The sequence below is a fragment of the Excalfactoria chinensis genome, chromosome 2 (genome assembly GCF_039878825.1).
Source record: "Excalfactoria chinensis isolate bCotChi1 chromosome 2, bCotChi1.hap2, whole genome shotgun sequence".
NCBI classification, from domain to species: Eukaryota; Metazoa; Chordata; class Aves; order Galliformes; family Phasianidae; genus Excalfactoria; species Excalfactoria chinensis.
The window spans coordinates 95,571,725-95,596,113 of NC_092826.1; the positions used below are offsets into that span (position 1 = coordinate 95,571,725).

The 24,389-nt window shown below is 41.3% G+C and overlaps 2 protein-coding genes and 1 long non-coding RNA gene across 3 annotated transcripts in view; 1 reads left to right on the plus strand and 2 right to left on the minus strand.

The window, feature by feature from the left end:
• LOC140247909 (dual specificity calcium/calmodulin-dependent 3',5'-cyclic nucleotide phosphodiesterase 1C-like) overlaps positions 1-24,389 on the minus strand; it is a 46,322-nt gene that overhangs the window by 8,032 nt on the left and 13,901 nt on the right. The window lies entirely within an intron of this gene.
• On the plus strand, positions 1,334-19,886 carry PPP1R17 (protein phosphatase 1 regulatory subunit 17). Its single transcript, XM_072328950.1, has 5 exons — positions 1,334-1,647; positions 7,869-7,978; positions 9,678-9,830; positions 11,047-11,208; positions 18,226-19,886. The coding sequence occupies exons 2-5, from the start codon at positions 7,897-7,899 to the stop codon at positions 18,303-18,305; spliced, it is 477 nt and encodes a 158-aa protein (XP_072185051.1). The 5' UTR covers positions 1,334-1,647; positions 7,869-7,896; the 3' UTR covers positions 18,306-19,886.
• Positions 3,111-8,938, minus strand: LOC140248308 (uncharacterized). The gene is made up of 5 exons (XR_011902828.1): positions 8,849-8,938; positions 7,293-7,401; positions 6,841-7,043; positions 3,793-3,869; positions 3,111-3,382 (listed from the first exon to the last, which is right to left on the minus strand). It is a non-coding gene; the product is annotated as an uncharacterized lncRNA (long non-coding RNA).

Consider the following 24,389-nt stretch of genomic DNA (forward strand, 5'->3'; position numbering starts at 1 on the left):
GCAGGGACCTCATCCTCAGGGAATTTCTGCAGAGCTGTCAATGACTGACTGAATATTTCAGACAGGAAAAACAAAATGCAAAAGGCATTTTTGAGAGTTGACATTTGAGAGTTTCAAATCACATCTGAGATCTGAGATGTTTTCCTTCATGTTTCATAAGCCCATTTTTTCAACAGTCTCTTAATTTTGTGGAATTCACAGAAAAACACAAAAATAACTTATATGCCTAAGGAAAAGGCATTTCAATGTGAAAACAAAGAGTTTTTCATTTAAAACTGATTACAACAGGTAGTCTTGACTAAGGTGAAGACAAAATTAAATGGAAAAAGCAGAGCTACTTAGGAGCAGTTTTTAGGTTGTGTGGTTTGGAAATTGCTTGGTTTTTGTTTGTGGTTTTTCTTTTTTCACAGACATTTCAATCTTGCAAAAAAATTTCTGGCTGTACTGAGCACTTTCTCCATTTATCAGAAATGATTTCAGCCTTTATGAGTCTGCTTTTAAAAACGAATCTCTGAGCCACCTTAACACAGAAATCAAACTCTGCAAGTAACAAATGTGCTCGTCTTTCCCAGACATCAGCAGAAAAAGCATGCAGTGCTTTCACGTGGTGCCTGGAGAGTGCTCAGTTTGGTCTGTGCCTTATGTCTGAAGCATACAGCATCCGAGGGTGCTGCACAGTTTCAGAAAGGGGAATTAGCACTTTGCCCCTTAGGGCCATCTGTACAATATATTATTTATGAAAGAAACCCCAACTAATTCAAAGCATGCCGTGCATGTTGTGGCAGCTGAACTGCAGTTACTGACTAGGGGGAAAAAAATGAAGATAATGGGAAGAAAAAAGGTCTGTGAGCAGTCATGGTGTTAGACGATATTTTAATGAAAGGGGACAGAAAAAGGCATTTTTGTTGCAAATGCATACCAGGAGAGAGAAGCAGTTCACAGTCCCACCACTGAGTGTTTCTCCCAGAGCTTTCCGAACGTCAAGGATGTTTGTGTATTTTTCCTTCAGTTGGAATAACAGCTTCATCCAATGCAGTGGGCTAAAATAGGAGAGAGTGGTCTCCACTGGCAAACGACAGGCAGCCGCAGAAGACTCCCTGCCTGGCCCCATAAATACTCTGCTTGTGTAGCTAGTTGTGGCCAGATGCACACACAAACACGGCAGTCACCGCTGAACCTCAGTGTGCCCATCACTTTCTGTGCTCCTGGTTCTGTTCCCAGACACGTGCCCTGCCTGCTTGCTCCACTTTTATCCTCGGCTCTCCCCTGGGTCCCAAAAGGCAGCAGCCTAGCTCCCTCCCCTCACCATTCCCCTTACGCCTCTCAACACAGTGGCTGCAGCTCGCCTTTTGGCTCCGTCACTGCACTGTGAATCCTTCACATCCCTCCCACTGCCTTCAGCGACTGGCCAGAGATGCGTTCTCCTTGAGGTGCTGCCGGCATCCCCCACCAAAACCCACTGGGTGCAGAGAAGCGGGGATGCTGAGTCCCAGCCTCCCAGAGGACTCCTGATTCCGACATTGCCATAGCAACCACTTCTACTGCTCCCTTGATAAGGGAGTAGCAGTGCTCGTGTAACCCAGCTCGGGACATTGGAATTCCAGACAGCCCCAGCACTGAATTGCAATCTATACCTGCCACCGCTCCGTGAGTACTGCAGCCTCCTGCCTCTGTTGCCTCTTGCTTTGCTCTTTTCTTTTTTTTTCTTTTCCCTACTCCAGCAAGGCAAATCTCATGCCACCCATTCCTATCCCATGGGAAGCTGGCTGGGGATGCTCCCATACAGGGTGATGCCATGTTGGGGCTGAAACGTAGGGGATGGATTCTTTGGGAGGGAAGACATGAGAGGAAACAGCTTCAACTAACTTTTATTCTGGGGTGGACGCTTTGCAAGGAGCTGATACTGTGAGTTCCTATACCACTGTAAAGGGATGGCACATGTGAGGGTTGGTTTGCACCATAAGGAAATAATTAAGGAAGGTTTTGCATTATTTATTTTCTCAAAAGAGAAAAACTTTGCAGGAAGAACCTGCGCAAAAGTATCTTCTATGTTTTTCAAAGTTTAACCATTGGGTATGTTTCTTTACAAGTTTATGGGAGGTAGTGGGAGTCAGTCTACAGTCCAGGCTGGTTTTGAACTAGCCCCTAGAAGTGCACAAAAACCTGCTACAAGACAAGTTTGCAGGACCTCTGCATTCATGCACTTATTAGTAACAAAGGTTTCACTGAAGGGATAAATCAGCATCAGGCTTTCAAATAACTAAATGTTTCCTAAGAAGTTTTAAGTATGCTTTAGAAAACAAAAAAATCAGACTAATCTAACAAGAATATCTGGAGAGAGCAGCCTAGTGCTCAAATAATTGAAGGAGAAGTAGCATGAAGCTGTTCTCTGTTCTCAGGAAGACATCACCTCAATAGGGTAATATTAAAAATATAGCAAAGCTTGTAATGGAAAAGTTTAGAGTTCAAGGCAAGAACACCCAGACTTTCTATTTTTAGGGCATCTATTTTCTTTTCCAACAGCAGTAGATGGGTTGCCTTATCTTGTTTACAAGATGTGCCTGGGAAGTAGTGGTAGAGGACCACAGAATGGGTGCAGATAGAGAAACCAAGGCTTTCTGCCGAGCATGAACTGGAGGATCCCAACACATACAGGCACAGCGCTGTTCTCTCTGCCTCTTGAGTTGTTTCAGATGAGCTCTGTGACTAGAAGGTGGGTGCAAGATGCCTAGACCCAAATGAGGGTATCTTAGTCTCTCTTTACTTACTTGTCAATAACAAGGTGCCTACTGACACTGTAGGAGCCTGCAGAGGACATGCAACAGAAGCACAGACAAGTCTTTTTTTCCCTCCCACACAGGTTTACTGAAAGAAAAGAAGAGCTGGTGAGGGTCCTGGGAGCTTGACCATCCCCCCCTTGCTTGTTTTTACACTGAAACCAGACTGAGAGGGGCAAAGGAATGAAAACAGAAAGATTCAGAACCTGTCTGGAAAGCATTAGGGTGTGCATGGTGGGAGGACATACTGTGGTCTCAGAGGGAAACTCCAATGCCTGAGTGGCTGTCTATCAATGTAGCAAAGAACAGATCTCAGAGCATTAATTGCTGCAGTCCAGCTTCTGGCTCTTATCTTGCACTGTGAAATAGTCCCACTTGCTCTCATTTCCATCTGTTGGGTGCTAGCAAGGCCAGGCCTATGCATGCAGGGATGCAGATCACCCCAGGGCCCCCACTGTCTACACTTCTGCTGCTGAGCTCTCCTCCTTCCAGTAACACTATGGCCCCTGAAGCCAGCTCAAGCAAGAGTACAGCAAGCAGCCAGTTCACCCTAGGCAACCCAGGAACTCTGTTTTGGCTTTTCACTTCTCTCACAATGAATGCCACTAGAAAAAAAAACAGAGAGTGAGACACTACTTCCCTCATCCTTCCAACAGGAGTACACAGCCTTGCGTTTTGACTGTTTGGCTGCCCCAAGACCTGTATTGTCCTGGTCATGGCAGAAACATGCTCTGGGTCCAGAAAGAGACAGGTACCTAGTGTCATATGGGCTTCAGTGACAACATTATCAGCCACATATCAGAATAAATACCAGTTAAAATCAGATTGCCAATTGCCAACTAACAAAAGAATGCTCTTAAGAATACCAGCATCCAAGTCAAGATGCCAAGGGCGTCTTTAATGATTAGGCATGGCCTGCAAACTAGTGCATGCTTTTTCTTGGAGGTTTTTGCCAGTTGTGCAAACAAAACATTCTTCTGACCAAATAATAAATATTAAAAATCTGTATACTTACGGACAGCAGTAGATAGGCTACTGAAGTCCTCAGAAGCAGAGTTTGTGGAGACTTTACAAAGGGCCAGTTCACAAATTCTAAGGAAAATAAAAAAAGGAAATTACTTGTATATATAGCAAACGATGTCCTTAATGGTGAAGAGCCCTGATATATACGACCAGTTAGCCCCGGTAAGCTTAGATAAGAATTTCAGGTCAGAAAATTCTCCATTTTATGGGTGATTACAGTCATCTACTGATGACTTCTTTGAGAAATGTATCCTATTTTGAGTTTAGATCCAAATCAACATGTTGATAATTTCCATGTAGAAGCTTAGCACCTACAAACGTTCAGATCCTAGGAGTAGGCAAGAAATGTAGAGTAACTTTAGTCTAAGCAAAGCCACTTCTGTACCTAGGTCAGGATCAAGTGAGAAAAGTCCAGCTCTTCACATTTCTTCTCAAAGCTTTTGTTTCCTGTCCTATAAGGGAGACTTTTCTCATGAGATTTCATTTCATTTCAAGATCACTTGAATGTCACATGATCGAAGGACCTCAAAAGATTTAAATCGTTCTGGTAGAACTCCGTTAGTGTATTTTTGCTGAGTTCCATTAAGCTCCAGCCTGATCACTTGAGATAAGTGATTATACATCAAACCAACTATACATCAAAACAGTAAAAAAGTCTATCACTAGTAAAAATATTTATACCTAATGGAATCCTAGAATTAAATGCACTGGTGGACTTTTTGATGAAGACCCATAATTTAGGGAAAGAAAGGAATCCTATAATTTCCATGTATGTGTGTGTACGTGTGCTTTAAGACTATGTTAGTGAGTAGTAGAAGCTGTACATCTCCTTTCTCTGTGTAGCCATATCAGGTCATTCTACAAAGACTTCTGAAAAAAGTAAATTAATTAATAAATGCTTTCTTTATTAATTAATATATGTTTGCTGCAAGCTACTTAATAACAAAACAACAAAGGTGCAATTTAGGAAGAGAAAATTCCAGACATTTCCATCTGAATCCTCATCTCTTACAAGAGTGCATGTTGGAGTCCTGTAAAATGACAGTGACCAGCATGACAGCCCTATTTATTGCCAAACGCTTTTACAAGGAAAAAAAAATGTTACATAGTGAAAAAAGAGATCTGTTTCTCAGCCTTTTCAGAAGCATTTAAGGCATGTCTGCTCTGTTGTTTCCCAAAAGTAAGAAAGAGACTACAGGTGACTCCTTTGAGAGCACGCTTCTCTGCAGGAGGTTGGTACAGCCTGGCTGTGTCATCCAAAATGTAGTTTCAGGCTAAGTGACTATTGAATTCTAACTCATATGGAAAAATCTATATCCTTTTTAGACACCGTCTCCTGCTGAGTGTGATTTAGAGCTCCACTGCAAGCATTAAACCTGCACTAAGGATGAATGTGGCTCATTATGTTGAGAGATACAATAGAGTGTAAGAAAAAAATCACAGTCCACCATGTAAACGGCAAGCATTACCTTCAAAGGTGACTGACTGTAGCAGAGTGCAAACCGTTAGCATGAAGGCTGGTAGGAAAGAAGTTGCACTTAACGCACTAAGATCTAAGGATGTGCTTCCATTTGTAAAAGCACACTAATGACTTCATGCAATCACTGTATTTAGCCTTCCTTCCACGTGAAACATTACTGGGGGAATCTGTTTCTTCAGTGTCTTGAATTGATTTTAGTGGTTTGGAAAAGCACCATTACAATCCTCACATACATCACCTCCTTTTTTTGAATGAAACACTTGTATGTAATGCACAGCAGCAGCAGGAAATAGCATCACCAATTCACACACTGTATGCAACATATATAGATAGACCCAAGACAACAGAAGTTGGCCTGTAAAGCCATGTTTTAAAGCACTGCAGTTGCTTTGGGCTTGTCATCTGTGACTGTGAAAATGTAAAGACAGATCTAAAAGATTTATTTTAAAACATTATTTTTCAAATTATTAAGAAAAAATTAACAAGGAAGTCTTACATCTAACAATCCTAGATGAAGTCTCTTTACAAACTTGATTTTCCTGAGATGAAACAACTTACAGAAATCAAATCAAAGATAATTAGATTTTATAAGGCATTGCTAGCCAGGGTAAGTTATTACTAATCTTACAAGTATATTTTACTATGTATCTCCACATTTTTTCAGTCAAGACCTGTTTTAAAAAGTCCATAATCTGAAGCGTTACCTTTAACTTCACTGAAAACTTTCCAAATAGGACTGTCTTCCGGAAAGAATATTACCAACACAGTCATAATATTTAGCTAACAGCCAGCATAACTTAATCAAATCCTATAAAATCAAATGGCACTGAAGAAATAAACAGCTTCTCCCTCAAATCACAAAATGCAGTGTGACCTTTCATATGGCCAGATAATGTTTATGTTTTAAATGAAATGCTGACTGTTGTGTCTTAAGCCTTAGCTACAGGTTATTTATATAGTCAATAAATAGAGCAACCAGACCATGCTAAGAAACATTCAAAGATTTCTTTATGAAGGGTCTTCCTAAGTGAAGGGTGTTATTTTGTTTATTTTTGTTAAAGGCCAACAAAGTTTCTAGTGGTATAACCCCTCAGTACAGGCCTGGTGCTGGACTGGGCCAGATTTTCAGTGGTTGGGGCCCTGGTCTAGGCCTGATTCAGTAAGGTGTTTATGAACGCATCAAATTTTACAAATTTCTGTGAGTTTTAAATACTGAAGGGCATGACAGTTTATTCCCTAAGTACATTATGAGTCAATGTTCCTGACATTTATTACTGTAATATTACTTTGAAGTCACAGGAGTTTAGGACATGTTTTTCCATTCCCTGAAGAACTAGCTCATTGCACGATATGATTGCGACCTTTCATATTTTGTTTGGCAAATATTTATGTTACTAGATTTTGCTTGAGGTTTAATTGTTCTTAATATAGATGCAAGTTTAGTCATAGAAATGAGGTTAACTGCCCTAACGTTCACTTTCTCACTGACAAACAACTGCAATTTTCAGAGGAACATTATAGGTAATTTCTTGGCATCCAGCAAGATTAAAATATACTCACACAGTACGGTCTCCTGTTCTCATCCTGTCTTCCTTCTTCCTGTTTTAATCTGATTGCATTTTCTTTCTCCTTTCTGTTATTTTGTTCTTCACCTCCCTGTCCTTTCCTCCATTTTTTTTCTCCAATTTCTTCTACTGTGGACGCAGTCTGCTGATTCTCTTCCTCACTGCTTTCCTGCTCCCTACATGGAAGTCAGTCTGTTCCTATTCACCCAAAACAGAGAAGAGAGGTTGTGAGCAGGAAACTACCACATCTGGTAGTTTCAAAGCATCAAAGTTTCAAATCACAGGGGAATGCTGGGGATTCTCAGGTAGGAAGCTGGACTCCGGGGCCTTCCACGCTTGTGCGTAAGAGGGGATAAAAAACCCTGGAGAGCAAAATAGCAATCCAGAGAGATCTATAGACCACAGGCACTTAAGCAGCCTTATGACAAGGGACCCCAGTGCTCCTACCAAGGCCATGAGGACGCATTCCCCATGCTGGTTCCAGAGCCTGTGGACGCTGGCAGACTTCCAGAGTCAGCTCTCACAGTTGGGTTTTTGGGGGTATCTTTTAGAAGAACTGGAATTGTAAGAATTAACTCTTCAGCATTCATAGTTAAAGATAGATTGCATAGTAAACAACAGTTATGACAATTACTGTACAGTTGAGAGTGTAATATAGAAGAAAATCTGAAAATACTCTATTTATTTCCCACCATTTACTTTCTGTATGTGACAGCACTTTCTGGATGATTAAATTCAGTATTTTACTGTATAGTCAACATATTTTCTGTGCTTCTGTGGGTTACATACAGCAATATAGGTGGAAAAAATGGAATATCACATACATAACAAAGACTGTTGATATATGCATCTCTTAGCATGCTTGGGCAAAATCAGGTCAGCAGACTGTGTGACAGAAAGCAGCTGGAAGACAAGAGCTTCCCTCAATCTGGCTTGCAAGTGGATACATAACACCAATATGACTGTTTTATGTCATGTTTTGTTTTTTTTTTCTTTTTTCTTTTTTTTTTTTTGGTGCTGTAGTTTCAAAGGGAGAAAAAAAAGCATTTCAATGATGTCAACAGAATGTGTTCAGCCACTTGATATCCCAGAAGACAGACTGGACAAGCGGGATTCACACTGCAACCATTTAGGTAAGTGTTATTAGATGATGTCATTGCAGAAATTGGAGAGGTGTTGCCTACACATCATTAGGTCCTGTCCAGTTGCTGCTTTTCCCCTCCAGCAGTACAACCGAGTCTTCGTGAAACCTGATAGATTATACCTTCTGCTGACTTTCTGATGCCAGATGGAAAGGCAAAGAGTGTTTCTCTTTCTTGCATATAAATATTAGCTGAAGCTCTAGAACAAAGTTAATTAATGAGGAAAAATGAAGAAGTCATTGTTCTTTCCTCTGGTAGAAAAAACAGAGCACTTTCTTCATTTGTACAATAATAAACTGAAGCCATGTAGCTGGATCTTTCCTAAATATGTATCCTATGTGCAATTTAAGTAACAGATTTTAAACACCCTCTTTTCCTCTAATGAAGTGGGCTAAGTACGTTTTTCTTCTTCATTTTCAGTCTGTTTCCTCTCTGAACCTATTTCATGTTAACTTTTGCACTGACAGCACCAGTTTGCCATATACCTATATACCAGACTGCAGACTTGACAGATGTGATTTTGTATATTCATGATCTTTGCCTCAGTTTCAAATGCTATTACTTCAGTGTAACCTGGCAAAATCATCATAAAGATTCAGAAGCCCAGAAACCAAAAAATACTTGCTCATTTTTTAGCTTTACAACGACAAGAAGAAAATAATACCAAGAAGAAAATAATACAATTTCAGGTGTTTGTAAAGAAAAAAAAAAAGGCTGTCAAGGCCAGCAGAATTTTATAAACTTTTTGTTCTGCCCTGCAAGGAAGGTATCCTTGACCTGTCACTCTGCCACAACACTTCTAGCCCCCCCTGTACAGATGGGAAACGGAGGCAGTAGGAGGTTAAATGAGTTCATTCATACCATGCAGGAAGCCTTAGAGGGCTGAAAAATGGTCTGCGTCTTTCAGGCTGGTTAATCAGGAGATTGTCCGCAGGGCTGGGGGACCCTGCTGAAGCCAAGCAAGGAACACTTGAAAAATCAAAGCTTTAATTTGCAGGATGATGCTAATGACAGGCTATACTTAAATTTTTCAGCTTGCGTGAGCACCAAGAAACGCAAATCCTTGCAGAAAACCCATGCCCACCATCTGAGTCATTTAAGACAAGCCTTGTTTTAAGAGAAAACCAAAAATCCGGTGTAATGTTATGTAAATCAAAAGCGAATACCGACTGCTCCGCGGCTCTGCAAACAAAGACAGCACTTGAAAGGAACAATATGCTGGCTTTGTCTGCTAGTACCTCCGACTGACCTCGCACAGATAACATTTTTCCCTCACAAAAGTGCCCTTGTAACTCTTGAAGACACAGCCCCACAGTTAGAGCTGAGTGGGACAGTGATGGCCCTCTGCACCATAGTGCAGCTTTCCTCAGCCATGTAGCACACCGCTGCCCACAACTTCCCCCCCTGCCTTATACCTACCACCTACACAGCAGGACCACCAAAGTCACTCAGCTCGCACACAGTATGGCACAGAGGCCTCTTTTACTGACCTCCTATGTAGCTGTTCTTTCTCCACAGTCATTTCAGTCTTCTTGGATGAAAGATGTATTATTAAAGCTTTTCACCATCTGCTTTATTATTTCTCCTCTGCTTCACTTTCTATTCATCTTTTGGGGGTTTTTTTTCTGTTTTTTTTTTTTTTTTTTTTTTTTTTTTTTTTTTTTTTTTTTTTTTTTTTTCTGTCATGCAGAAGATCTTTCAGAACAGTTGATTAAGAGCTGCGATCTCAAAAAGAAACCAAGAAAAGGTAAAACTATCCAGCCTTCCCAAAACACTGAACAGGAGCAAAAAAAGCCAAGGAGAAAAGACACACCAGCTATACACACCCCACCACCCCTAACAGGTAAGCAGTACGTCTCTTTGGCATCTCACTCTGTAAGAGTAGACTGAAGCTGGGCAAAGATCCACAGACCTACTTACATCCCTGTGGAAGAAGACAGGAACACGACTCCATACCATGTGCTCCCAGTAAAGCAGGGGAATGGGGAGGATCCATTTTGTGCCCTGCAGCTCCTCCTGCCCAGCAAGGGACTATGGGAGGAAGCCAGAAAGGCATGCAGGCTGGCTGTGGCCTGCTGCTCCTGGAAATCACAGAGTCCTTGTGCATGAAGGGTTTCTGGCAAAAGCTGGGTGTTTAGGAAAGCCAGAAACCACCACAGTGACAAAGGAACTCCTTGTATGATGCCCTATGCTGCTGTATGTACATTGACATACCTCTGCAGGTCAAGAGCTGAATGCCATCAGTCTGGGGAAGGGAAGATTGAGGAGCAGACTGCCACTGCAGCCAGGTGGTTTTCCAAGATCAGTGGGGGGAATGAAGGATTTTCTCATTTCTCTGCTAACAAACACTCCTTGTATGCACCCTGGGGACTGAGTTGTGCTCTTGTATCAAGTGCACTGACTTCTTCCCATGCTACATACATAAGAGTTAACCACTAACCATCTGCGTGGTCTCCTTCATGCCTCCATCAATTCACACTTACCAAGTGAAAAACAAGCAGTGGGGTTTTCCAGTATTTATAATCTAGAGTTTGAACTCATCACCCCTGGCTCTCCAGCTTTCACGTGTATCTGCCTCTCAGTAATTCTCTTTTAGGAAATCGCTCAGATCTGGAAAGCTGCATTTTGTACCCCAAGTAGTCACTGTATGAACAATTATAGCATTTCAGTAGTTTAAATAGACAATTTCTGAGTAGCTATATAGCTCATGAGAAGATTAAAACATCCATATGATTAAACCACTCATCTATTTTTGTGGAAATAGAAGATGCCACTCATCTTCACCATGATTATTGATGAGCTGCAGTTTAGCCCATGGCATAAAGCCAGAGACCACTAGCCTCAGACCACCACTGCAAATACTCTATGGGATGTAATTGACTTGAGGGAAATGTGTACTGTTACAAAGGCAGAAAAGAATGTACACAATGCTGAGCAGATAATGCACTCACTGGGAAAGTGCGCAGTAGTATTAGTAGTCATTGTGAAAGTCATACAGGTGCAGATTTCTTCAGTGTAAACAAATCTGAAGTGATATTTTCTTTAATTCTTTCCTGCAGGCATACTTTCAGGCTTCTCTGATAATCTGCTGAAAAGGTATGGTATCTCAGAGAAGCCACAGAGAGAGAGAGTGAGTCAAGGCTCTCAGATCACTGAACTGGAGCAGAAAAAGCCCAGGAGAAAAGATACACCTGCAATACACATACCACCTTTGATAATAGGTAAGAAACTTAGATGAAGTTGTTCCTAGGCTAAAAGGAGGTTGTTCTGCCCAGTGTACTCAGCAGTGTTTGCTGGACTGGACCTATATGGTCAAAATATCCAATAATTGGGGCAGATAATTGAAAGACTTCTGTACCCACTACTCATGCTAGATAGACCTGAAGGGGAAGTGAGAGTAGACATGATATCACTTGATTATCTCATGTAAAGACTATCCTGTTTTGTGTGAAATCCAACCACTGCCCTCCTTTTCAAACTAGAGCACATGCAAATGTTAAGGTCATATAACTCACTTGGCCTCAAATATACTGGAGCAAAGCTATTTTGATGAACCTGCGGTTGATCTGAGCCTACACTGAGGAATACAAGCTGTGAACTTGTAGTTAACAGCACCTTAAAGACAGTTCTGTGCTTCTGGCACAATACACAGCACAGCAGCTAATTTGTTCATGAGCATATGGATGCAGCCGTCCATGTTTTGGCCTTAAGACCCTTTGTTTTTTGAGTTTCCCACATTTTTCTCTTGCAGAGAAGCCTCAGTTCATCAATGTTTCTGAAGGTCTTTCAATATGTAAAGCAGTGTGGAAGTGTTAATTACTACTACTAACCATGGGTGCAAGAAACATGCAAGTTTGTGTGCTATATACCAGCTGTTTCTTAACCACAGGATGGAGCAAAAGAATGAATGAATGAATTAACAAACAAAGGAAAAAGCAAACAAACAAACCTCAGTTTCAGAACTAGAGCTGAAGCTTGAAAACTTTGGTTCCCTTAGGAAACTCTGTCATGAAACAAGGTCTGCTGTGGGTTGGCACTACTGAAACAGTGAGATGTACTAGCTAGCTGAAGAGGTCTTGAGACAGCTGTTTTGGCCCTGAGTGACTAAGCAACAGCTGAGTACATCAAGCTCCTGAGTTTTAGGTACTTCTGAAATATTCTGCACAGATAAAAAGTATAAAGTCTGTATATAGCTTCAACAGTCACAGTAAGTGCCTTCATTTGTAGACATCTCCTCTCCTTGTGAATCTAGAATCACAGAGTCATAGAATCATAGAATCATAACATGGCCTGGCTTGGAAAGGACCATAATGATCAAGTTTCAAACCCCCTGCTATGTGCAGGGTCGCCAACCACAAGACCATGGCCATCTAACCTAAACCTCCTGTCTCAGTTTAAAACCATTCCTCCTTGTCCTCTCACTATCCACCCTTGTAAGCTGTTCTCCCTCATGTTTATACACTCCCTTCAAGTACTGGAAGGCCACAATGAGGTTATCCCAGAGCCTTCTCTTCTCCAAGCTAAACAAACCCAGTTCCTTCAACTTTTCTTCATAAGAGAGATCCTATGATCACAACTGATTGAAACAAGCAATATTTATTTTTTTTTGTCATTTAATCATCTTACCTTTATCATTATGGTGCTTCCTAGAACAAAGGAATGTGATCATGATCATGGCAGCAAGCATGACAAACACTAGGTCCAGGGTCATAGATCTCAAGCACTTGAATGGCTTGCATCATTAAAGCAGAATGCAGCAAGTGAGCCAATGATCCAATCATTTACTGGGGAAAGTTATGAGAAATCTATCATACAACTTCTGAGCCCAACTACAAATGATCCACTTTGAAATATTTAATATTTCTCTGATAATTAACTGCTTATATAATTGCTTGAGGATATTACCGAGAAAGCTACCTGAAAAAAGCTACCTGAAATTTCTCATGACAAATAATTAGGAAAAAAATCAGTCTTTGAGAGACCAATTCAGAAAGAGAAGTGGAGGCCAAGTTTATCAAATCATTTGTAATAAATGTCTTGTGCTTTATACACGAAGCCTACTCTATCTGTGGACTTTGGAAGAGTGCTGAGGCATTATTTTGGTCAGTTCAAAAACACTCCCAGGAAAAGTCGCCTTCAGCCATTCTAGCACCATCCAAGATGCTGTGTGTCCTTTGGACTTCAGGATCTACGCAGTGGAGAATCCAAAAGTGAAAAATATTTAATAGAAATCAAAAGTGAAATGTTTTAGTTTGACGGTGCTGAAGTGTTTGATTTTTGGTTTGGTTTGAAAGTAATTGCTAGCTAAGAGGATGCAGCAGGGGTAAATTATTTCCTTGACACTTCTCAACAATACTATGGATAGCATCCAGTCACTTTTTATTTCTTATTTGTAGCCTAGCATTAATTAACTCAAGTAGTCATTTAGGGGAGAAATAAGAATTATTTTTATCATCTTCACCTCCCATGAAGACTTTCTCTTGAACAATTTTTATAGAAAGAGAACTCAATACATTTTTGTTGTGACAGGAATGTGTTGTAGTCCTCAAATGGTTTAGTAGTCACAAAGCTCAAAAAGGAAGAACACAGTAAAAAAAAAAAAGAAAGAGAAAAAAAATGCAGTAACTTCCAAATGAGTGGTAAATTTCAAAGTGTGTTTGCTTGCCACAGGGGAATGACAGAAAATAATGCATTTTTTAAGGGTTTCAATTACACTTCCAATTACACCTCTTTGTCTACTGGTGAATACACTGCTCAGTACGCTGCCCAGCACTCACCACGAATTCAAAGCAGCCTTCCAGAAGCTTCCTTTCCCTGCAGACAACTTTTCCTTCCAGATCCTGCTCTAATGGTTGACTCCTTTAGGCAGACTTCTGCTCCTCTCCAGGGCAAAACAGCCCATGTGAATTTGATTCCATCTTTGCTCTTAGGATGTACATTTTTTCTTCAAGATATTTACCAACATACACAGTTCCGCTGGTTGAAAGTTGCTGGTGGCAACTTCATGTCTTCTTGTGAATAAGTGACTCATTGTGGCTGAGGGCTGGTCCAGTATTTACTGCTTGTTTACTTTCAGGGCTATCCCATCAGGTAGCAGACAGAGAATAAACAAGTTGAGCTTTTGTGGAATGGTGGTGCAAAATAGCACCTGAATTATAGACTTGGAGACCTGAGAAGCCCCAGCGTAGCTGCTTGTGCTAAATAAATATAGCTTTTTTCCCCATTCTCCTGGTCCTGCCATTGCAGCAATGAGCAGCATACTCAGTGCCACATGTAACCTTTGTAAATCATTACTGTGTTGTTCCAATTTCTTACATCTCCTGTTCTTGTTCCTCCCAAGCTTCTGTCTTTCAGTTGTATCATAAGCAATATGAAAAACTCCACTCAATTGTTTGTAGTAACAGTAACATTAATTATCTTTTTGAGCAGTTGTCCACACAAATAGCTTTGTCATGAACAGGCACTGAAGGGGCAGATGTTATCCCTCTTTGGTTTTGGCCAATTGATCATGAGTACTATAGTACTTTCTTTTTCTCTCTTGGGTGACCAGAAACCCTTGCAAATAAAGCAAGCCAAACAGGACATAGGGAGTGACAAAAATAATGTATCTACTGGATAGCGTGATCCGCATGTGAAGTCAAACTGGTTTTACACCTTGCAAACATGCCCTACAGTTAGGAAATGGAGTTGTAGAAGAGTGGCTGCTGAATGATGATGTCTACATTGTTGTTTGAAGAAACCCGTATCTCCCTGTTGTCTGTAGTAGTGAGGAAATCAGTGCCTGAGACAACCTAAATGTCTAAGCCTGGGCTTCAAAAAATACTCCCCTTCTTCTAAATGTATTCAGGCTTCAGCCTCCTAGTGAAGTGGCAGAAATTGTGTTGTGACCTGTGTGTACAGCTGAGCCCGGAACAGAGATCTCCATTGGCTCCCCTTCAACCAGACAATGCCTTGGATTTTTGAAGTGATCAGACAACAAGATCAAACACAACCACTGTTCTAATGGCTTTCTTTCCTCACACACAACAGTAAGTGATTTAAATCCAATCCAAGGCTAGCTCTCCACTCTGGAGCGTTCTTTATTGCCATCCACATCTGCCAGTTTGTGACATCATCAGGCCTATGTGTTTCAGCATGAATGTGTAAATACAGGAGTGGGGTTCCTGAAGTATGGCTGCCTCTGATCTTAATCAGATCAGAGATAACAGTTTAAAACTCTTAGTTCTCTCCTATCCCCTACAAAACAAGTTAAGGTAGCTTCGTTAGGATATTAATTCACCTGCTTAGTGAAAATCTCAGCATACTGAAGAAGCAGCACAGCCCCATTCTGTGCAGTGGATATGGCTGGAGCACTCCCGTAATCTTCCAGCCCAGCTGCAGGAGTGGTCTGTAGCAGGCAAGCAGAACTGGTGTCATCATCCCAGGAGGAGATCTGAGGTGGTACATGGCAAGTGGTTGGTCTAAGCCAACATTTTTTGCCTATGTCTTCTAATAGAAATTTTCATGTCTCTATGAGCCTTTTTGTTCCTAATCTCTAGCTAAAAATTGCAGGTAGTTGCAAGTTCTCTCAGGCAAACATGACTACACTTAATTTCTGTGCTACTTTATTTTGTCAGGTCTCTTGGCAGATATTAACAGAACAACCTAGCAATCCTTAAAACTGATCTGCGGGATGAGCTGCATTTCATAAAATGCACAGGTTGGAAAACAGAGACCGGGAGGCTAAATGATTTACTTAAATGGTAAACAGAAAAAGGCTGATTTACAAATGTTCCCAAATTCCCACATTTTACTTAGACTTTCAAACTTGGAATTTGCATACTCTCTCCACAAGCAATAAATGGCATTATGTCAAGCCCCACAAAATCCTTTCCCAGTGTCAGAGAAATAATTCTATTTAAGACATCCCATTTGTATTCCCCCTTCCACTGTTTCATGTTACAAGTCTGATTTTAAATGCATGTGTTTTTTCTTGAAATGGCTGGTGATCCACATACTAGAAAGTTAGTGACCCGCATCCCAAGGCTACATACTCCTCTAGTTTTTGAGTCCTGAGCATTACTGTCAGTCTTTGGAGTTCATCAGTCACCAGAATGACCCGCTGATAATGATGCATCATCTTGTTATTGATCATGGTAAGCATCTGGCTTGCTGTTGCTGTAGGTCCAGCTGAGAGCTGAGGGCATCTGATTTGCTGCTGCCTTCCAGCTGTCTTTTGCATCTGCTAGAAAGACATAATCATGCCATCAGAATTCAACACACTTTTCCTTAATCACTTTGTAATTCACAGAATCACAGAATTTTAGGGAAAGAAAGGGGTTGGAAAGGACCTCTGGTGTTTATCTAGTCCAACCCCCCTGCTAAAGCAGGTTCCCTGGAGGCATTCAAATAAGTGTGAGAGAGGATGTGATCAGGCACATGGCAGCTTCATTTATCCTACATTCCTGATCTCTTATTCCTGTATTTACCCTAAAGTTAACTCTCATCAAATGATCCATTCTAACTCCATATTTTAAGAGCGTTTAAGTTGTGCTTTCACAGTTCAAATACTTAATGAAGAAAAATAAAAAGAAAATAGGAAAAAAAAAAAAAAAAGTTTGCATTTGTCTGAATTGTCTATAGTGAATAGAAGTCAAGGAGGGGAACATGTGCATCCATCTCCGTAACATAGCATAATTATTTGCTCTTAACAGTGGTGGCAACTCTATTGCTACTTTAACAAATAAAGTCCATTGTGTTTCAAAATAATATTAATGCATACCTTTCAGTTTATCTCTTGGTCCTGGTGGAACCATCTAGTTCACAAGAAACACATATAAATGAAGCAGAAGGTAACTTGAAGTGAAGACCAGTGTAGGTTAATATTTTCATTAATTTGTCACCACTTGAAAAATCTCCAGAGTTGAAGAAAATCTTCCTGTGTGGTATTGCTCTATTTTCAGACCTCATGAAGGCTGAAAGCCTTCTCTGTTCAGAATGCTTTCAATGCAGAAAGAAGCAAAACCAGTTGGTTTGACCGAACAGCTCAGTTGGTTAGTGCAGACTAAAAGCAAACACCAGGAATCTGAATTATGGAGAGATTTTGTTGGTTTCTACTCAATGGTTATCCTCATCCTGTTTTTAGACTGTGTTGACCTCTACACCAAGGAAGGTGGCCATGAACTATATCTTACAGGTTGCTTGCTGTTTACTGGAAACAGGCAAAAACAACACAAAGTGTTAAAACAGAGATCAAGAATATTTCCTAATGCATTCTCCTTGTCCCCTCTTTGCTTTATTAGTCTGTAATAACAAGAGTGGCTATAGTAACTGGGACATCATTGTATCACATAAAAGCCTCAAGGTCTTATCCTTTCAAGTATGAGAAAGAAAGAAAGAAAGGAGATATGTGAGGGATTTGTGGAAAGTATGATCCGTAAAATCAAGAAAAAATTAGGAGAAAAGAAATACATGTGAAAAGATACATAGCATATGTATTTCCGATGAACCTGGTTTACAGAATCCCCCTGTTGTGCTCTTATCTGTGAAATCAAACCTTTTCAGCTTTATGTCATAATTTTCATCAGTGCTTTCATGGCAGTGATGTTGCCTTACTTTTGTCCTCATATTACAGGGTGAATAGGCTTCAAGCATATTCAAATCTCAGACCTTAGTAATTACTGGCACAAAGTCCTCAGTAACATACCTGAGTTCGTTTTAGCATCAGTCTCAATTCTGCTGCTTCTGCAATTTATTGATTCCCTGTAGTTTCAATGGGGATGGTGCTTGACATGTGGGTATTCTATCTGTCTCTTGTATCATCTGTATTTGCAAAAAGTAATATTGTTATATGGATAGAGAAAGCAAGCATAGACTCAGTGACAAAGATTAGTTTATAGTATTTATTTCACCTTGCAAGATCTTCCTTTCTTCTTTCTTTTTTAGCTTCTCAGGCCCTTTTAAGAAACAGGTTACCAGATGAATCTTCAGTGTCTCTCCTCACAGGTAGCAGAAGTATGCTAATTTAAGAGTGCTTGTTAATTTTAGCTAGAAACATGGTGGTCCAATTCGAGTTGATGAGTAAAAGGATGTCCCAAAAGTAAATGAGGAGCAACTCCCAAGATGTTTGAAAAACCACTTTAGGATCAAAAAAATTAGAGCGGATAGAAAAAATTATTCATATCCTGATATATTATGAGGAAGTGGCATTTTAAATCAATTACTTCTCTTTCTCTGTCTCTCTCCCCCCTGTTTTTAAGGCACAAAGCTGCTAACAGAAGAAAAGCAAACAGCAATTATGGAAGATGAAGAAAAGGATGGAGACACAATCCCCAGTTAAGATTACAGTGATATTTCCAATATTGCAATGTAAATAATTCTGGGTCATTCAAAGTGGCAGCACGTAGAAAAAGAAGTCCTTTCATTTTTACAAGTAATAATTTTTTGAAGCATACACTTGAATTTAATTTATCTTCAAGTGCTTCTCTGCATCTCATGAAATCCCAGCAAGCATTATAGGAGATGACAGAAAATTCACCAAGGTGTGGGGCTGGAAGGATTCTCTTGGTTTACTAAAGCAGCTTCCCAGGATTTTTGTCTTCAAGGGATCCACCTGAGACTACATCTAGTACCTTGTAGTGTGGTGGTAAGAGTTGACACAAAGACCCCACCAGTCTGGGGAAGCTGGCACTAGATAACAGGGTGTCAGTAAATGCATGATACCACCAGATATCACAGGTTAGTCAAATATCAACTAATGGTTCAAATTCCATTTTTCTTCTAAAGTTTTCCTTCACTGGAACAATGCTGATCACAGTAAGTTTCCACACGCAGGACTGGTGTGATCAGTGTTCCTGAAATGCAAAGCAAACACTTATTGGGCCTGTATCTGTTCGTGACTGGTGCTTGAGAGGAGAAAAGGGTAGATTTACTGCCATAGAAGAGCTTACAGCTATGGGCTGTCGTCACTGGCACATCAAACAGAACTGACGACAGAGCAAGACAGAACAAGAAGAGAAACTTTTGGGAAGAGCAACATTTGCCTATTACAGTGGTGTAGACTGTTGTTTTTTTGTTTGTTTTTGGTTCTTTTGTTTGTTTTTTTGTTTTTTCTTTTTTTCTCAAAGGTTTTATTCCTGGATTGCTGAAAGCCAAATCAGTTGGAAAGCTGATCCATTTACTCATCTTTTATATTTATACGTATAGAAATATGAGGTTTTTCAGCTCAGTCCTAGGAGGGGCTGTAAGGATTAAAAATAACAAGATAATGCGGACTGAGTAAAAGAAATAGCATTACTCTATGTCAGATACGTAATGCGAGATGAAACAGCATCATACTTCTTAAAAATAATTTAATTAGATGATTAAACCAATACATGTTTTCACAGCCAGCTACACACTTCAACATTTATACAGAAATGGGTACTTGTAGAATATTATACCAAATACGTAGGGCTGGATAGCTTTGTGCTTACCTTAATCGCTCTGTACACTAGATGGAGCAGCAACACCAGTGGACCCTTAGGGACCTCAGTGCACAAATTAGAGATTACCTAGGCTGGCAGACTGCATCCAGTTATCTGTTTAACACCCATAGGCAGGCAGCTGAGGAGCACACTAGTCTTGACTTCATTTGCCACAGTGACTGACCCAGCATCTTTCATCCCATTCACAGATGTTCAGCTTCAAGATGTAATCAACAAGCTTTTAATAAAATATGGTATATTAAAGCATGCTAGAGATCAGCTGTATTATTAATGGGATGTCTGATACCCAGAAGCTGTAATTTTTAATCCTATTAATCTATCAACAAGATAAAACAATCTTTAAAATACGATCAATCAGTGTTTCATATGATAATGTTCGCATAAGGCACACAATAAAGTATGTCACTGCAAGTATGTGGTAAGAATATAAGTGCAGCCAGCATGTCACGTCTGTGAGCCAATGCACTGCTAGTTCTTAATTATTGGAACTGTAAGTTACAACACAATACAACTTCAGTTAGGCACTGATGTGGCCCAAGCTTTATGCCATGTCTCACTGCCAAGAGAGTTTTATTTGGATCCCACCCAATCAGCTCAAGCAAAGTTTTATTATCAATTTCAGGAATACTTAGAGGATGCAAAATGGGAACAAAGCTGCTCTGAGACCAGCTCAGGAGCATGGTGGGATTTAGGGGTTAGGTATTTAGACAAAGAATAAAGGACATGACCTCTTCCTGGCACAAAATGCAGACAAGAAAATCCTGAAAAGATTCAAATGAACATCATCATTGCCACAAAAAGTGCATTTAGATGTGAAGGCCCTTAAGAACACAAGGCAGGGGCACAAATAGGATGTGACTTCATTGCTCTGAAGAGGATTTGTTTCAAAAGCTGGGGAAAGTCAACTCAGCTTAATATGGAAAACAGAATACCACATTTAAGGCCTACCACAGCACTGTGTGTCCTTTGCTAACGGGGAGTTACAGTCCCACTGACATCTGTGATAGCACAGATGCCTGATTTACCATCCCTGTATAGATCAACTTGAAGCTCAGACATAAATACTCCACAGTATACATCATTTGCTGAAGCTCGTTTCAAACTGAATATTTACAGTCTGGCAATTTGGCATTTACTGTTTTTTACCCAAGAGCTACGTGACCAACTAAAAAGTAATTTGTCATTTGCCCAATTCAGTAAATAGGCGGTTTGTAGTGGTTCTGGGAAGCAGTGCGATGGATCATTTCTCATAGTTTTCATCTGTCTCACTGTATTCAGTGAAAGTGTTAACCCATGGGTGTCTAACCTTTTGTCTTGCCTGGGATACACTGGGTGGAGAGGAATTGTCTTGGTCTGCATATAAAATATGTAGGTTGATCCAAAGATTTGGATCCTCGTATTTATTTCCATGGAAACTACAACAGAATCACAGAATCACAAGGTTGGAAAGGATCTACAAGATCATCTAGACCAACCGTCCCCCATTACCATTGCTACCACAAGCTGCGTACGCACTGGACAACTACGTACTGGAATTTATATCTGTTTTCAGGCCATTCTGCTTTTAATAGGCTATGTGAATTCACAGACACCTGCTGTTAAAACACCTTTCCACATCTCACATTTTTGCACTTCAGAAACACAGGAGTCAAAAGAGAGGATGGAAAGCTTTCTTCTCCCATCTGACATGATCCTGTGCGAAGTCCTTCACTTCCCTTTCACGTTCTGCTCTCAAACACAAATGTCATGCACCTTTAAAGAACACTCCCACTGCCTAAATCACATAATTTCTTACCCCCTCTGCCAGGACACAGCACTTTTCAGACAGTTCAGGCAAAGGCCCTCTGCCTTAGCTTAGGAGAGCAACAGCCCTTCTCTGATGCCATTTTCCATCTGAATGTTTCCTCTTTCATTTCACAGTTATTCAAACCCACTGGGTAACAGCCTCTGACTACCAGCTTTCTGCCACTCGTTTATATCCTTCTCAAGCAAGTCCTTCACTGAGAGTGAGGGTTAATCCACTAACAGCCTGTCAAACGGGGGAGGAATACTTCCCAGGGAGAAAGGACAGCTAATGCTGTCCTGTTAGCCTTACCATTATTGCAGCCACTCTTAGCACACATGCAGCGATTTCTTGAGTTTTCAGGTATGAGATTAAATAAGAAGAGCAATTTTAAAAAGTCAGCAATCAGCAAGTGGAAGGAGTCCCTGTGCGCCTGTGTGGTCTGTGATCCACCGTGTGATACACCCATCCTCCTATGCAGAGAACTGCTAGGCTGTCAGCACACTTCTGATCAGCAACTATAGGTGTCATGGAAGTCCCAGCCAGAACTCACATTCCTGACTTGAGTTTTGCTGTAGACATCTGGCACTGGCTGTCTGAAGTCTGCTGGCTGCTCCCCACTTACCAGCCCTCCTGCTAGCTCCAAGGAAACATCGGGGAAGAGTGGTTACTCAAGAAGAAAAGGTAGGAACGGAAATGAGTCCAAAGTTAGATGACTAAAAGTTTTAGAGTTCAGGAAGTGAAATTAGTTTTAGCAGTATGTTCTGATGCAAGTTGTGACTGAAAAAGCTGAGAAAACTCAATGGATTTTTTTTTTTTTTTTGCCTCCCCTTTCAATCTCCAAACTTTTCACATCAGTCTCAGTCTATACATTTGCTATATGATTCAGGACAGTAACACCATGACACAGGATATTCTTCATTTAAAACAACAACAACAACCAAACAGAAGGACAACAGAAGCCAAAAGGCAAGGTAGGGCCTAAACCAAACTGACTGCACTTTAAAAACTTTGAGTCCCAACTTAGGACTACACAGAGATGTCAAAATTATTTCACCTGTGCTATTACATCTGTATGACGCTAAAAACAGATCCGTATGTGCTGCTTCAGGTTGCACTCTACCAGAAGTTGTTTGCCAGCCAGATCTTTGTAGAAACAACTTTAGAATCATATTAGAGACCTCTTCACTCAATACTGCAGGTGCAATCAGCATTGTGCACGAGCAGCTACTAGGACAAAGTCATTATATGTTCCTTTACCTTTCCACAAATATCCCTGCTTGTACTGCATGGACAGTGCTCCTGAACCGGGGTTTCTCCTCTGTCCTTTTGAGCATCATCCCCTATTATAGTCTTGCAATTTGGCATTTACTGTTTTTTACCCAAGAGCTACGTGAGCAACTAAAAAGTAATTCGTCATTTGTCCAATTCAGTAAATAGGCGGTTTGTAGTGGTTCTGGGAAGCAGTGCGATGGATCATTTCTCATAGTTTTCATCTGTCTCACTGTATTCAGTGAAAGTGTTAACCCATGGGTGTCTAACCTTTTGTCTTGCCTGGGATACACTGGGTGGAGAGGAATTGTCTTGGTCTGCATATAAAATATGTAGCTGGATCCAATGATTTGGATCCTCGTATTTATTTCCATGGAAACTACAACAGAATCACAGAATCACAAGGTTGGAAAGGATCTACAAGATCATCTAGACCAACCGTCCCCCTTTACCATTGCTACCACAAGCTGCTAAACATATCTTGTAGCTCCTCATCCAGACACCTCCTGAACATTGCCAGGGACGGCGACTCCACCACCTCCCTGGGCAGCCATTCCAGTGCCTGGCCGCTCTCTGAGAGAAAAAGCTCCTTATTATGTCTAATCTGAACCTCCTCTGGTACAACTTGCGGCCATTTCCTCGGGTCCTGTTTGTTGCCTGGGAGAAGAGGCCAAACCCCTCCTCATCACAGCCTCCCTTCAGGAAGTTGAAGAGTGCAATGAGGTCTCCCTTGAGCCTCCTCTTCTCCAAACTAAATAATCCCAGCTCCCTCAGCCATTCATCATAATATTTGTGCTCCAGACCCCTCATGAGACCCCTCTGAACGCGCTCCAGGGCCTTGATGTTTGTCTTGTAGTGAGAGGCCCAAAACTGAACACAATACTGGAGGTGCAGCCTCACCAGTGCTGAGTACAGGGGGATTTTCACCTCTGCTCCTGCTGGACACACTATTTCTTATACAGGCCAGGATGCCATTGGCCCTTTTGGCCACCTGGGCAAACTGTCAGCTCATGCTCAGGAAAGCATCAACCAACACCCCCAGGTCCCTTTCCTCTTCACAGTCATCCAGCCACTCAACCCTAAGCCTATAGCGCTGCATGGGGTTAGTGTGGCCAAAGTGCAGGACCCGGCACTTGTCCTTGTTGAACATCATCCTATTAACCTCAGCCCATCAATACAGCTAATCTAGATCCCTTTTCAGGGCCTCCCTGCCCACAGGCAGATCGACACCGCCTCCCAGCCTGGTGTCATCTGCAAACTTACTGAGGGTAAACTCAATCCCCTAATCAAGATAATTAGTAAAGATATTAAACAAGATGGGCTGCAGTACTGACCCCTGGGGGACATCGCATTTAATGGGTCACCAGCTGGACTTAACTCCATTAATCACTACCTGTTTGGCATGGCTCCTTAGCCAATTCCTTACCCAAAGAAGAGTATACCTGTCCAGGCCATGGGCAGCCAGGTTTCTCCAGGAGAATACTGTGAGAGACATTGTCAAAGGCTTTGCTGAAGTCTAGGAAGACTACATCAACAGCCTTTCCCCTGTCTACCAGTCTGGTTACCCAGTCATAAAAGGGCAAGCACAACGTGCCCTTCATGAACCTGTGCTGGTTGGGCCTGATCCCTTGGACTCCATACACGTGCCGTGTGATCTCACCCAAGATGATTTGCTCCATAAGTTTCCCCAGTACCGAGGTCAGGCTGACAGGCCTGTAGGTCACAGAATCTCAGAATTGTAGGGGTTGTAAGGGACCTCTAGAGATCATTGAGTCCAACCCCCCTGCCAAAGCAGGCTCCCTACACCACGTCGCGCAGGTAGGCGTCCGGGCAGGTCTTGAATATCTCCAGAGAAGGAGACTCCACCACCTCCCTGGGCAGC